The 15,987-nt window shown below is 44.5% G+C and overlaps 1 protein-coding gene across 4 annotated transcripts in view; it reads left to right on the top strand.

The window, feature by feature from the left end:
• The first annotated feature begins 3,550 nt into the window (after positions 1-3,550).
• PRIMA1 (proline rich membrane anchor 1) overlaps positions 3,551-15,987 on the top strand; it is a 47,727-nt gene continuing 35,290 nt past the window's right edge. For 3 of the 4 annotated variants that reach the window (XR_009745177.1, XM_061463890.1, XM_061463891.1), the window contains exons 1-3: positions 3,553-3,930; positions 4,254-4,386; positions 10,499-10,649. Coding sequence is in view for 3 of the 4 variants with exons in the window: in XM_061463890.1 (XP_061319874.1) it covers positions 3,617-3,930; positions 4,254-4,386; positions 10,499-10,649 (598 nt within the window). In the remaining variant the exon portion in view is untranslated. Of the gene's footprint in view, positions 3,931-4,253; positions 4,387-10,498; positions 10,650-15,987 lie in introns of all 4 variants that reach the window. The other variant, XM_061463892.1, reaches the window with a different exon arrangement.

Below are 15,987 nucleotides of genomic sequence, written 5' to 3'. Positions count from 1 at the left end.
GATGTGCTCAAAGTTTGGAATCTTTTCCCACGAGATGGAATTATAGAAGAATTAAACAATCAAGTCTTCTAAAAATCAAATCTGTTACTTGTATGTGTAAATACAATTAAGGGTCCTAGTATTTTTCTACATTCTTTAAAATAATTGGGATCACCAAGAAGAACCCTCTCCCCTCCCTAGCAGCTGATGTGTTGAAGAACTGCAAATTCCTCCACTGTTTCTACTGCTGTGACCTTCATTATTTTGGGATCTCCTAAAAACTTCCCAGTAAAGTGTGGATTCCTGGGTAGAGACTTTAAATCCAAACCAAATAAATTTGTTTTCCACATGTTGAAAGCACTGCTTTAGATATAAGGAGCAATATAAGTACCTTTGATTTACGGAACAGAACTTCGTAACTCACAAAGTTATAAACCAGGTGTGTTTTTTGCAGCGTCAGGTGCTAGGGGGGTCACTCCTCCTAACTCGCATACCGAGAGCTCAACAAGCTAGATATTTATTACACACAAACATACATATTCATTAGATTTCACAAGCATAGGAGGGGATTTTTCAGAAGGGGAGGAGATTGTTACAACTAGTTCTAAGAACTCATTAATATCATTCCCCTCCCCTCTACGCCTGTGTACTGCCATCTGGTGGTCTTGGGCGGTGGTCTTCTGGATGAAGTAAGAGGTCTTCCTTGCCATGCACTTTTCACCCTTGGCACAGTTTCACCAGCTGGCAACTTCAAGTCTTATAGAGACTAGTTGAAACAGGTTCTTTTCAGACATTCATCTTCTTGAGAGAAAAGGGTCCCTGATTTTGAACAATGTGTTTCGGCTACCTATTCTATTCTGAGTTATGGTTTAACCACGACTAGCAAGAACAAGAACACACCTGTTCCCTATACTAAGTCAATCAATACATAGTTTGAAGAAAACAACCTTTTCCTTAGTCCATTACTATTCCTCGCATCATCTTCAAAAGAATAGTAACAAAAATATTTCCAGTGCAAGCCAAAGTGATGCTGTATGTTTATCAGCCCATCAATGGTATTCTAGACTCACACCCAAAAATTAATCAGAGAGAAATTGTGCTTTCAGGCTGCAGAGGGCTTTGACATCTCCACGACGAAATGTTTTCTGTTTATGCTTGGCTAGCATTTCACCAGGTCGGATACACTTCTTGTGTTCACTGACTTGCACCCAGAAATGTCATTAGCAAAAAAAGCTTAAGTGGATTCCTCCTACATCTGATTGACCACAAAGCTTGAGAAGTGGTTGCCTTTGCTTTTTCTTCTGCTGGCTCCAGCTAATAGCCTGCTCCCATGTGTCCAAAGACATAGGGACAAATTCTGCCTGAAGTCAGACTGGTGAACATCTATTGATTTTAATGAAGTTTTGACAAGTCAACCTGGAAGAGAACCTTCTGTGCCCCCTGAACACTTGAATGCATGTTGTAAACTTAATCTACACAAAATAAATAGCCTCTTAGAGACCATTATGGCTACTTAAAGGAGTAGGATTATATTTGTTTGTACAGCTAATCAGTGTTGCAGTCCCTGCTAATGTTTCCTATAGGAGTGTTAATCATGATTGTTCTGATTATAAGCAATTGTTTTAAAAAAAAGAAACAAAACCACGAAGCAAACAAGATAAATACTCTTCTCTGATATTCAAACTGAAGATGAAAGGGAAAAAGACTAATGGTCATCACTCCATTGAGTGCTAATATTCATCTTAAATTTTTGAGAGACAGCTCATATGATGCTGTTTGAACAGCCTTTTCCCTTTTTCTGAAAACAACAAAATCTTTTCAAATAGCTTATTAGTTTGAAATGTAACACTTACTTGTAAGGCACTTTTCATCTCCAGAGCAACATCATGGACCTTTGCGGATCACACCAGCAAAGGATCTGGCATTGCCCCTGATTTCTTTGATGTCCTACATGCATCTTGCAGGACAGGAACCCATTACTGCCTCCGCCACCAAATACAGTGCAGCCAAATCATTTTCACAAGGGAACTGTCAATTACCAGTGCAAAACAGAAAAGATGCTGATTACCCGGGCTAAACTCTGCTCTTGTTTGTGTCAGAGCAATATCCCTGATTACACTTGCTTCCATGGGACTGTGGGTCGAGTGTGGCTCTGTCTCCTTAGTTCCCTGGTTTCTTTTTGAACCACAGGAACAACGCTTTGAGATAGCTACTTGGACAATTGCTAATGGTAGGAAAATCCAGTTCTTCTGACATTAAGGCATTGTAAATACTGGAAGAAATCTGTGTTTTATGTTTATGGTGTACAATGCCTAAAGCCTTATCTCTCATTCTGTCAGTAACCAAGAACTATGTATACAGATAGTGCAATTTATTATGTTCTGTACTGTGACCAAGTACTGAAATACCTTCAGGAAATCACCAGAAAGCCTGAAAAGCTTTGCTGTCCCTTGTGACTCCAGCTCACTAAAACTATAATTGAATGAGCACAATATACTGAGCACTGTGTGTTACACAGTAGACTTACAAATAAGGACACCATTTTTTCAGCATCATTACAGAAAATATATTTGCTCTACAATTACTGCCTATACCCATGGTCATAATGTCTCTGCTTTTCTGTATTCTGCATTACAAAGCCACAAGAAGGGGACTTAAAAATAAATGTCAAGGCTCAGTAAGTCTACCTCAGCTCAGGTGTAACTCCATTAAATTCCACTACGCTGCTTTCATTTGTAAGACATTGTTGGGCCTGATAGTCCTGACATTTAAACCAGTGTCTGTTGGGGCTGAAATGAATGGAGATATGTTGGTGTAACAGTGATATGAAAAAGAATTTTAGCCATGTATCAGCTAAGAAGTTAATGTATTTCCATTCCTGCTTCACTGAGCAGATTCTTATGAAACTGATTATTAAAGCTGGCCCACCAAGTTCAAGAAATACAAAGAAAAACTAAAATCCATGTTCTCAAACTCATTCATGTCTGGGTATGAAATATAAAGACTGGGTCCAACATTTTATTCAAACCCATTTGATTACTGCATTCAAAACACTGAAAATAGGACCCCTGTGCCACTGATCCAACCACAGACGTTTATGGTCATTGTGATACACACCAGTACAAGCCAAACTTGCCGCAACGGCCACCATTCACACGGAGCAGGTGTTCTGTGGAAGGTGCTCTGTTGAAGCAAAACCATCTTCATCTCCGATTTTCTCCTCTTTCCGTTTTGTGGGGCCTTGATATTGGCGGATGCTTCACCCACTTTCCCCTAAGCACTGTTAAGCATTTCCACTTGCTTTGTTGTTACAAAGAAACACGAATGCCATGAAACATCTTCCTTATTACATCCCGGAGTCACCTCACAGCCTGGGGACGCAGCAGAGAAAACTCCTGCTGGTCACGGGACAAGACCTTGCGTCACTCTGGGGAAACGAAACAAATCAAACCACCACCACCACGACAACAACAAGGCCAGAAAAATACAACCTAAAAGCCACCTGGTTGCAGACTGGGATGGAGCTCCTCCAGGACGCGGGGGTGCCGGCCTATCCCTTTATCTCCCCCTGGGCCCGGGCCCCCTGCTGAGTGCGGGAGCGGCTCCTCTCTGGCCCGCCGGAGCTCTCCGGCCTGCCATGTCCGGTGCCAGCCTCGCAGGGAATGAGCGGAGGGCAGCCGCCACCGGAAGGAGCTCGGGCGGGGAGGGAGAGAGGAGGGAAGCCAAGCGCGCAAGGGACTGCACGATGGGCTTGAAAAATCACTGCACCAGCGTCGGAGGGCAAGGGGGAGATACAATCCCCGGGCTGAGCAGCCACGCCGCTCTCTCCGCCTCTGCTGCCGACTCCGGCAGCGCCCCCAGCATTGCCCGGCCCCTCTACCCCCGAGCCCGGCTCCAAACTTTTTCAACCGCCCGCTCCCCGCCGGGTCTGAGGGAAGCCAGGGCTCGGCGGTGAGCGCCGGCCGCGGAGCCCCTGCGCGGGCAGGCTGCTGGGGGAGCACCCCGGGGCGCGACACGCGGCTGGCGGGAGGCAGGCGGGGCGGGGTGGAGGCACGGCTCACAGCGGAGCCAGCCGCCACTTGCAGGGCGTTGGGTTTTCCAGACCACCCATTCCCCTCCCCACCCGCCCATCCCCCTGCTCCCACCCCCCCTCCTTCCTTCCCTCCCTCTCTCCTTCCCTCCCTCCTCTGCAGAATTAAAGTTGGGACAGTCGCGCTCCGGGGATGGGTGCGAGCCAACGCCTCTGCTGCCGTCTCGCTCTGTTCCCTCCCCAGGTCGCCCGGAGCCCGCGCCCCGCCCGCCCGCCCAGGAGGGATGCTGCTCCGGGAGCTGCTGGGGCTGCTCCGCTGCTGCTGGCCCTCCCTGCTGCTGCACTGTGCCCTCCACCCGCTCTGGGGCTCCGTACAGGTAGGGATGCCGCAGCCTGCCCGGAGCGGTGCCGGTGCCGGGCGTGGGGCAGCGGGCTGAGCGCCGGCGGCACCCCCGGAAGTGCGGGGAGCCACGGGCGGTGGTCGCCCGGGCTGCCCCCCGAGCGGGCAGAGCTGTTGCTCTTCTCGGCGTGGTCTCCCCTTCGGCCGCTGCTGCGGGACGGGGCACGCGAGGGGTGGGCGGCGGGCGCCGAGCCCCGGGAGCGCTGAACTCGATGTTGCCTCTGTGAGCAAGATGTAGTTGAGTTTCTTCGGCGTGCCGGCAGGCAGGAGCTCACAAGTGCATTTTGCTGTAGGTGGCAAGATGCGCAGAAAGAAGCAGTGCATGGAGGGAGGCTCCGACAGTCTAATTTTGGTAATGTTTTGTCGTGGGGTTTCGATGTTGGTTGCGAATTGAGAGTTCTCTGAGTAAAGGGCTGCATCAGCTTCTGCCAACTCCTGCGCTGTGATGTTGTGTGACCTTGATTGTAATGTGGGGTGACTAGCAAGATGAACTGGGGAAAATGGGTATACGGTGAGGGAGAGCACCCATTCAGTTCAGAGAATCAGAACGGCAGCAAAGCTCAACTCACATGTGTCACTTTGATATTTTAAAGTTTATTTATAATATATGCTTTCAGAGAAGTGACTGATGAGACAGCCAAGTGCTGTTCAGGAGCAGAACAATTACAGTTTCTTTCTTGGAGAAAACACAGTGGAGACTCCACGTCTTTTACTCGCTGTTCTAAACTTGGTGACTCCCAAGAGATTAAAGAGAGATGTTGTTTGGTTTGGCATCTTGTCTCTTACCATGGATTACAAAGAGGATTTGCGCTCCTTACAGACTAAAATGAACATACATACAACAAAACAACCTCGTTTAAACCAATGCCCCCATCATAAACGTCTTTGCCAGAGCTACTATTGTGCTGTCCTGCTCAGGATTCAGGTAACTAAGCTTAAGTTAAAACTGTAACTTCATTTTTAAAGGAAGGGCAGTTGTGTAAAAGGAGAGGTATTCTGCAACCTCTCTCCTGTAATCAGTCAATCAAGCAGACAAAAAAAAAGAGCATAAACATCTTTCTGCCAAACTACTCAGATGATCTAAGCCAATCTTTCAAAGATAAGTACATTTGTAATAATTTGAACTGCCAAAGTGAAATGGCAAAGCCGGGGGGCCCAGCCTTTCCTTGCAATAATTTGGAAGTTTTGTTGTGGCATTCATCAACTGTACTTGTCCTGTTGCTTGCTATTCTGTGGAAGGGCTATCAAGACATCTGCTCATACTCAAGTTTGTTTCCAACTGTCCCAAAACTACAATGTAGCTAAGGCTTCCATCAGCAGGTACCAATGAGAAGGGCAGGTGTGGGGGGCTCACCAGCATGCCGGCCCTCCTGAGACCGAAACTCCCTCAATCTTTGAATTCCTCCCTTGATTCTGTTCTCCATATGGAGTCATAATCCTTGCTCTATCTTCAGAGTCTCACAAGCTGTACTCTACTGATTTGGTAATGTCAAACCGTGTTGTGTCCCTGCTCCATTTATAGCACCCAGTGTATTTTCTCATGTCTCTTCTTGCAGTCCCTCTTCACCCATTCATCCATGCAATGACCTATGTGTGGCATAGCTTTCCCTCCCCCATCTTTGCATTCTCTCTTCAGGCCCTTTCTTGAGGCACTTAAGAGAGTTAGCCAGGTGCTAATCAGAGGGGAAATATTTATCTTATTAAAAAAAAAAAACTGAAAACAACAACAAAACCCAAACCCAGAATCTTGTCTTACTAGCATCATAGCCGGCACTGTGACAAGAAGGAAGGGATGATTCTGTCAGAGACTTTTGACATAATTAAAAAAAAGAGCAGTAAATGTCATGATAAATAACATTTTTTCTGGTTTCATAAACATGGATCTGCATTAACTCTGATGTGAATTATGCAGAGCCGTCCCGGGATTTACGCAGCAGTGTTGAGATCTCATCTCTGTAGGTTGCTTCCAAGAGACAAAGCTCTTGCCACATCAGCAGGCTTTTGGAGATCTCTGTGCCTTTTCAGTCAACTGCACTTTTCAAGCTTTCCTTCTTTTACCTGATTTAAAAAGTCACAAAAGGGCCACCCTCGGGGGACTGTTATTAATCCTCTTTTCCCATCCCACTGTGTAGAGCATGCTAGTGGACTGCTGCAGCCCTATGGGACTCTACTGAAATACTAAATAGCTCTGATGACATGCAGATTTAATCTTCCACTCTCTGCAACACAGGCCTAGGACCACCTCCTGAAGGAAATCTCTTATTAGAAAGAAAGGCATCACAAGCACAAACTTCAACAGAAAGACTGCAAAAGGAAACCACCAGTTACCACTTTGTTTTCTTTTTCCCTGGACGTTTGTGGATCACTTTCGTTTTCATGAATATTTAAAAACATTTGTCCTTTTTGCAAAGCATATTCATATTAAATGTACAAATCTATGAAGTCATCTCTTTGTATTTTCAGGGAAGGGCAAAAAAGGCATTGACTAGAAATCCAGGCGACATGTATGTCCAAACTAGCCAACTGCAGAGTGTGTTAAGAAAGCCCCATGCCAAACAAGAAACCAAATTTTAGACAGGGTGAGGAGACACATGTTTATGGCTGGAAGGTGCAGAAGTAACTAGGGAGCAAGCCCTGTGTGGTCTGTTGCCGTAGATGACCCCTTGCCAGGGCAACTTCTGTGCTACGAACAGCCAAGTGGGTGTCTGGTCAGTTGTTATCTGCAAAGTGCTCCCAAAGCCATTCTGGGGACATGGTACCATCCAGCAGAGCAAACAAGCAGTAAAGTTTGAGGCTGGACCTGAATTAGCAGACCTGATCAGAAAAAATATGAAGCTCTTTCAGCATGCCTTTTTTCTCTTGCCATCTCCTGTAAAGGCAGCTTACCTTGAATTGCAGATAGTAAGAAAGAAACATGGGTTAATTTATTTCATCATCCTCTGCCAGAGCAAGATTGTTCCCTAAAGCATAATTTCTAGTGATTTTCTCTGCTTACCTTTAGAAAACCAAGTAATAGCCTTCATTCCTTTCATAAGACTAATAGACATCAACAGTGGGATTTGTGTTTTTTTTGGTTGTTGTTGAAAAGGAGCCAGATGTCTTTTTTTTTTCTCAATTCCATCTTGCTACTGTTAATCTTCTTGCGGCAGGCCTTGACAGTTTCTCTTCTCCTCAAGGCCCTCAACCTTTATTCAAGTCTTTCCTCTTTCAGCCAACTTACAGTATCTTTGTTATTTTAAATTAACCCACTAAGACAAGCCCCTGGCAAGGTAATATCTATGTAGTATCTGTGTAAAAGGTAATACAGGTATCTTCTAACAACCAGGCATTTTACTGAATGAACAAGAGAAGGGGAAAAAAAGAGGTGATAAAGCCCATGCTTTTAGATGTCAGTTCTTTCGCAACCTTTTAAAAGTGGTGATAAAGGTTTGGACTAAGGTGCTGGGAGACAAAGCAACTTTTTTCTTTCACCCCCCACCCCCAGAAGTAGTATTTTAAAACTACAGAGGAGCAGGGAGTGGCTGGGCATGTATAGAGTTAATCTTGTCTGCAGAGTAATTGAGAAAAATATCCACTGGTTTCTGAGGCCACGCTATTACCAGCCTAAGGTAGGAGAGCCTCCAGCGATTTAAAAACAGTCAATAGTGCTAAAAAAAGACAGAGCAAGCCTTTGGTTCTGGTTGATATTAAGTTAGAGCAATAAGCCAATGTAGCTTTTCCATACCAGCACCGTCTTCAGACTTACATACACAAAGCTGATTCTGGTCTGTAAATGAAGCTGACTCCAAGTCTGCTCACTGTTGTTCCTCCCTGGCTCTATCCTCTCCCACTGCACTGGCTCCTGTAAGACTGTAGCAAGCCACAGGATTCATCAACTGGGCAATTAGGTGGGGGATGGTCACTGTAGCTAGGAATTGATAGTTGCTTCCTAATCAGATGCCAGGGCCAGTGGAAGGATGTTCCCTTGCCTCCTCTCTCAGCACCGTAAATGTGGTCATACCAGTACAATTAGGAGGTAGCCCAGGTATGCTACTGTCACCACATGGACTGGGCACTCTTCCTATAGGGCTTCTCTTGGGAGAGTCCCCAACACCCCAACCTAGCATGTGAACAGTGTTGGAACAGCTGGAGCAGTATGGAGGATATTCTGCTGTGCCTGTGATCACTTACTTTAAAAATAAATAAGCCTGTTTAGCAGACAGATTACCAGCCATGAGGGATTATGAAGCCGAGTCACTTTGATTCATTAGAGCATTCAGAGAGTTTGTGTAAATTCCTGGAGGCTGTCTGGGATGGTCCTTAGCCATCCTCTTACTGTTACCTGATGGAGAAAGGGAAAGTTGGAAAGCACTTGTACTGAATTTGTTTCTCCCTATGTTTGGTAATAGATTTTGACAAGCTGTTTAAAGAACTGAGCCTACTGACTTGTGCTGTGCTTCCAACTCAGCTGCACATAGCCTTCTCTACTCTTTCCTCCCTCTCTATAATATTTAATCAACAAAGCCCTACCTCCATTTCCCTGAGGCCACAGTAATGCGTCTTTCTGCATTTAGAAACCTCCTACGCATGTGAATATGTCCTTTGTGCGGTGATGTTGTTTTAATTAGCCATGTCTCGTTTTGCCCAGAAACGCATGAAATGACTGTGTTCAGTTTTCCTGCAGCCAAGAGGCAGCACAGCACCCTTGGTGCCCAGCGGCAGGTGGTGGGAGAGGCTGTGTTGGGATCTGGTGGCTAAGATTGAAAGGGGAGAGGAGACAAACTGTGTTCCTGGAGCTGGCAGGGGAGGGGAAGCAAAGCTTGGGCAGGAGAGAGGAGGGCAGAGAAAGTAACCCTGGGCAACCCTGGGAAAAAGCAGGGTCAGAAGAGGTCAGAAAACATGGCACAAGATATCCTCTTTGTAACAACCAACATGTTGTAGAAAAGAACTAATTAAAGAAGGTAATGTTAGGACAAAACTGCTAGGACTATAATATGCTCAAGACCAAACTGTACAAGACAATGGTTAAATGCTAGCATTACTGTCCTTAGCTTCAGATACAAGTCTGTCCCAGGTGGCCTCCTAATGCTACATTCAAAGTAATAGATAACATGCTTAGTCATCTTTTAGACTTTTTCTCCTTAAAACTGTGTACAGTATTTTCCATCTGAGTATCAGTCCATTCAAAAAGAGCTGGCTTAGAAACTGCTGAAGTTAACACCTCTCAGAAGCTCCTGTGATATTCAGCAAATATCCTTTTCATCAGGGATTTACTCCATTTGTAGTGTTAGATTAGGAATTTTACTGAATATTCCTTAAATCCCTAGTTATGTAAATAATACTGATGGCAAGAAAAATATGCTGTTAACGACTAGATCAAACTATTAAATTGTATACCAATCATGGCTAAATCATTGTCCATTGCAAAGCGATGCCTACACTTGGGTTTTGCAATGCCTCATCTTCAGTTTTATTGCTAGACAACACTGCCTGTTGAAAAGGCTACAAGTCACAGTTTGTGGCATTTTCATTTTGACCGTGTCATTGCTGTGGAGTGAACTGTGGGCTCCTCTCCTCTTGATGGGAAGTGAAACACCCTGTGAAATGCTCTCTGAACATCAAAGGAGGCTGGCAAAGCAGAAGAGAGATCTCCTCTGGCTTTCAGTTCTGCCGTAAGGAAAATGAACATAATCCTGACCCAAACTGTCATGTGATTTTTATTAGCTCTCTTTGGCTTGCAGCAATGACCCTGTGAATAATGTATGCTGCTAGATGGCTTTCCTAAGGAAAGAAGGCTTACGCAATCAATGTCTGCCGCTACCTGCCTTCTACTTACCCCATAATAACTCAGAAACCAGCTGGCCAATTTCAACCAAGTTTGAGGGAGGGAAAGTGGTCTTGAAGATAATCGTGTTAAGTAAAAAAATAAAAATAAAAAATGCGGACTGTGTAGGGAAGAGACCTCTTCGTAGTGTCTTTAGGGAGGAACGTGAGCGCAGTTCTCACACAGGTCTGAAGTGCCCCTTGGGTATTCAAGTCCAAGAAACACATTCATGGAAAATCAATTTTCACTGTTTCTGCTGCTCATGCAATGACTTGTTTCTTCACAGATCACTCAGGGTGAGCCCCAGAAGTCATGCTCCAAGCCTGGAGCAGAGAAAGTCACAGAGAGCTGCCAACAGATTTGCCAGTGCAGGTTACCACCACTGTTACCACCACCTCCTCCACCTCCACCGCCCCCAAGGTTGCTAGTGGTGCCAAGTAAGTAGCCACTGGTACAGTTGTGGTGCACTGAGGGAGGGCAAAGCAATGGGGATGTTTGGAGGGACGGAAGGAGAAAGGATGTGGGAGAGGACACAGTTAGCTCGTCTTTCATTTTCCACTTAGCAGATGAAAATGTTCTCGGTAGAGATGGAGGTTTGTTTTCTGATCAATGAATAATGCTTGGCTTTTGGAGGAAAATCAGCAAAATTCCCTTCTTTCACTGTATTGTATGTGATTCCCTAGCTTTAAATGGTTCTCTAATACCCTAGCCCAAGGAAGTACTTTGCTACAGAGATACAGCACTAATTTCCCCTTGAGGTACCTGGCCTCCTGTTTCGCCAGGTGTGCAGCTTAAATGTCTGGGTGCTCCAAAGCAAATGAATTTGTAAGCAGGAAACATTCAAACGCTCTGACTAGACGATCCTGCAGGTTTGGCTGTCTTTGAGACACTGGACCTCTACTGTTTTACTATAGCAGTGAGTCACATGCACTGATTTTACGTTGCTTGTAACTCTAACAGAAGTCAGAGGCGTGTCGGTAGTCAATGGCAAGTAAGCAGTTTTCTCACTAATGCACATACAGGCTAAGAGTCATCTATTGCTCTTCATACAAATCAGTGCTCCCAGCCTTTATCCAGCCCACCCGAGCTCCTGCTAATTTCCAGCTGTGCATTCCCATGTCCAACACACATTGTGCCTGCAGTTCCTGCTGGCTAGCTGGGCCAGTTTTCTTCCACATCAGTATTCCTGTGATCCCTGACACGCAGATCCTTTCTGGAGAGTGATAACTGTGCCAGTGGTCCCCAGAGAAACAGTCCCTCTGCAGTGCAGAGCTGGGTGCCGGGAGGTGGACTGAACCTTGCACAGACACTTTCAGGTCCCGGGTGTTTCGTATTCCAGCAAATCTCCTTAATGTCTCTGTATTTTCACAAATTGGTCTCTCCCTAAAAGGCTGCCTATTAATTCTTCACTCTGCTTAGATAAACTCCCCTGGGAACAGTGTTGCAAAATGTATCTAGCATCCTTCTCAGCGCTTCCCAAAGGGAAAATAAATCATTAGGTAGCATCATTCAGTTGTTTGTCTTTATTAGCATCATCCCCAGATGTGCAGAAGACACGAAGAAGGCTTCTGCACAGCTTTTAGGCCATTCAGAATTTGCAGTGTGTTTTCTGTCAGGAACGTGCTTCGTGTTTGTGCCATGATGCAGAAATTTAAGGCTGAGGCCAGAAAAAAATAACAGTGAAACACTTGGGAAAGGAAGTACAAAGACAGCTTGGAAAGCAGAGATAAAGGTTATTTATAGCAGGAAAAATCTCTTTCAATGTTCAGCAAAATGTCATGAAAAATAATATTGAATATTCCCTTGATCTTTGTCTCACAGTCAGAAAATGAAGTACTTTGCCAGTCTTTTTTCTTTTGCCTGGGGTACCCCGTTGCTGTGAGGGATCTGTGTGGCAGAACAACGTTGGCACAGGGACCAGCCCTGCTGCTCAGCTGTGCTGGAGGAGGGCACCACTGCAGGCTGCCTCCCTCCCTCCCTGGGCTGCCATCAGGCAGCTGCTCTGAGAGTGTGGATTTGTCCCCTGTGAAGTGGGAAGGAAATCATACCAGAGAAAAAGAATTCTGTCATGCACTGCAAAAAGAGGAAAGAGAAATCAAATGGGCCTGCCACTGGGGTAGCCTGGTGCTTACTCAGGCTGGATTGCCAGGTGCTAACCCAGTTCTAGAAATGAACTATATAAATCCAGATGACTAATATTTAAATAAGTTATTTCATTTTCAATGCAATGTAAAAAAAAAAATAGATTACACATTCCTTTCACCAGTAAGCTTTAGAGTAGCAATCATGTGCCTCATCTAGAAAGATGCTTTCATTATTATCAGTTGTCTAGGCACTGTGATTTAGCCCATATGTACAGCAATCCCCATCCTTGTGAGAATGAGCAAGCCTCATGGTTAAATATTGATGTTACAGACACCGCTTTTAAACAGCACTCAGAGGAGAGAGCAGTAAAGGGACAAGACAAGCTATTATTAAGTAGTTGATACCAGACTTGCACCTCGCACTATTTAAGTGATTGAAGTACTAGAAAGACCTCTATAAAAAGCAGTGGCCCAGGAGTTGCAATTTTTTTGCTTTTATGAGATAACAGTGTATGTGCCATGAGGCACTGCATAAAGATGCTGGCATTGCTCTTTCAGCTTTGTGAGCCACAAAAGACTGCAGCCTGCTAGGTACTGTCCTTAGAAGCTCTTTTTGCAATCAAACTGAATGTTGTTGGAGGTTTAGATCATCTGTACATCCTTCTAAAACAGCTACTCTGGTTTGGGCTTGGCGATCAAAGCCAATAGATTAAAAAATTCCTGTCTATCCAATTACTACAGACACTGACAGCTCAGTTATATGCTAAATGAAGTCATCTGGGATTCTTCAGTGTGTGTCCTGTCTGGTCTCCAGCTGCTGCTATAGAAGAGCATGAGACCCTCTTTGTGTCCTCTCTCAGTCACACGTGAATGTTTTGCAAACCCTTGTTGGATGTATGGGATGGTACTAGGTAACTATTTATGAGCAGCTGAATGACTCCCTGAAAGGATTTTATTGTGCCTGGGAACTTTCAGGAGAAATTACAGTGCATTTAGTGCGTCTTTAGACATTTTGATATTGACAGCTTGATCTGGCTACAGATCTTTAGCTCTGCTTCCTGCAGATATATAAATACAAAATCTGTCAGATGTGAACTCCAAAATTCAGGAATAATAACTGATAAATGCTGTGTGTACTTTGGAGGACAGTAAGCTAATTCTCTCCACAGAAAATGAGTAGAATCACACACAACTTAGGAGTCAGTCTAAATACATGAGTGGTGGTAGAAACGCCAACTTTCAAAACAAATGGTAAGGCATCTCAACATTACAGTCACGTATTTACAACAGGAATGTGTGGGGTGTGTTTCAGTGCACATATCCTTCATACAACAGTGTGAATATGGGAAATTAAATTAGCTTATGTGGCCCATATATTTCCAAATATCGACAACAAAATAATGGTCTGGTGAATTCAGAGACTGCCTCTGTCACCAGAACTCCAGGACCCAGGGGAGAAAGCATAGGCTGGTTTTGTCCTCCTTCAGCCATAGCTCAGGCCTCATTTTCCCATGTTTCTAACTCCTTTGCACAAACCACTGGCATTTCTGATGTCCTTCCAACCGTTGTTCTTGCCTTCACTGCATCCAATATGTAGTTGTCATGGGACTTTCCCTCATCACAGTGTATCCATGTGCATCCACCTCACTAAGCAGAGGACTCCTGGTCTGCCCCAGTGAATCCATCTGCTTTACAGTGTCTAAATGGAGGCTAGGATCTGCCACGCTGGTCCCTGTGGATTGCTAGTTCAGCCTTGCCTTTTTCTGTGAAGTGGGACACACGGAGCATTTCAGTTTTGAGTTTCCCAAGATTCTTTTGAGATGCAGCTTGTTAGCATCCTGCTGAGATACTGCTGTCTTGTTTGGTATAGATGTGTACCTTTATTGAGGGTCTTCAATGAGAGGTGCTCCAGCCTGTGGTAGAAGTAACTAGAGTGGTGGGGACTGTCAGGAGACATGGTCACTGACCCAGTTGCGGTTTCTCCACTGTGTGGCATATTGATGTTTTTGCAGTAACTCTTCTTATGCAAGCAGCAGCCTGCTCTTCAACCTGTGCCTAGAAAACTGCTCGTTGATGTAGTGAAGGGAAAACTCATGAAGGTTTGAAGGGCTAAGGCCAAATAAGCTTATATTCTGACAGCAAAGAAAGAAAGAACTTTAAATGAAATTGAGTCTGTTCCCTATATGTGGCTGTAATGACCTGAATGGAGATAAAGAACTTGGCCTTTAATTAACTGTGTCTTTCCCCTCCTCCATTTGCTTTCCTCTTTGTCTCTGGATTTCAGCCAGGACTAGAGCAAGGTAGATAAAAGTACTTGTTTAGGCAGCATTTCAAACCCAGCTTCACCGACCCATGAGATTAAGCTAGTTCAAACAATGTTGACCCTTCAAAATGTAAAGTACTGCTGTTGTCAGCCATTAAATAGTTTGTGAGCACACAGGTTTCTCCAGGGGCATTACAAAGAAGAAAGGAATTTGTTTGGAAGCAGAAGCAAGGCTTTCAAAACAGGAAAGGGTTAAAGATACATAACACTGCAGTAACTGTCAGTTTTAACCTGTGGAAGGTTTGGGGAAAAACACTTCAGAAGTGACTTCAAAATTGTACAAGGAAGAGAAAGGATGTTTAGCATGAAATCCTCGTTTGCTGGGTATCAGCATTTGCTGTCTCTGTTCTACCCATCTCCCACATTAGGTGAAGAATCTGTGGTACTGCCATCAGTTATCTGGGTGATGGAGGTGCCCAATCAAACATTGCTCTAGTCAAAATTTAGAGGAGGAAACTTAAATAAAAGTTTTAATCTAAGATCATTACAAGCTGTGCTAGTATTGCTGAGTCTGGATACATGCACCAACCTCTGGCTTGTTGGATGCTTGCACATAGATACACAGCGAAGTCTTTACAGCTCGTGACCTCAGTGCAAGTTTGCCCTGAGCTATGAGTTGAGATAAAGCACAATTGAGTCAGTTCAAAGCCAAAGTGAATGACATCACTGCAGAGGATCTTATTTCCAGGCTGTAATTGTATAATTTTGTTTTCCAAGGTGAAATCTTTATCTTTAGAGAGAGTCCATCTAATTAATTAATTATTTGGGCTGGTGAAGATTCCAAAGTAAAAATGGCCAACTGTAGGAAGGGTGCAACTTTTTGGCAGCTACATAAGCACAGACATACAGCTTAATTTCAGAAAATGGGCAGTGTCCCATCAGTGCAAGTGGGAAAGCTAAGGATATTTGGATCTTTCAGGACAGATGATCACAGTATGTGTATATATATGTAGGCAGGAATCTGAAGTATGGGAACAGTCTGGAGCTTGTTAAACTTGGAGTAGGTTTTAAAGCAACTAAAATGTGCAGATTTGGCTTGCTGACTGTTAACAACATAGCATTTCACAACAAGAACTTGTTACAGAAATAAAAACTGTCTGGCTCTGGAACATAAAAGAATAAGAAATGTTTTTTCCTTAGGCTTTTCTGAGACCTAAATCCTGGTGGTAGAACAGACAGGGTGACCTGGTGTGGGTCCAGAGAATGAGTTTAAGCCTCATGTTGAGCACTGTCTCCACATGGCCGTTCAAGCAGGAGAGCTGAGCATGTTCCTGATGCTCGCTGTGTTGCTTCTTCTACTACCTGGTAGAGATGTTGATGTGCTTTGCCTACGCAATGCCAGAAGGACTTCTGTCTTTGGCAGAAGTC

This window comes from Pezoporus flaviventris, unplaced genomic scaffold (genome assembly GCF_033815535.1).
Source record: "Pezoporus flaviventris isolate CSIRO_AGI_PZ_B2104156 unplaced genomic scaffold, CSIRO_AGI_Pfla_v1 ptg000036l, whole genome shotgun sequence".
Taxonomy (NCBI): Eukaryota; Metazoa; Chordata; class Aves; order Psittaciformes; family Psittacidae; genus Pezoporus; species Pezoporus flaviventris.
Note: the sequence above shows the minus strand (reverse complement) of the source record. Positions and strands in the feature narration are given on the sequence as shown.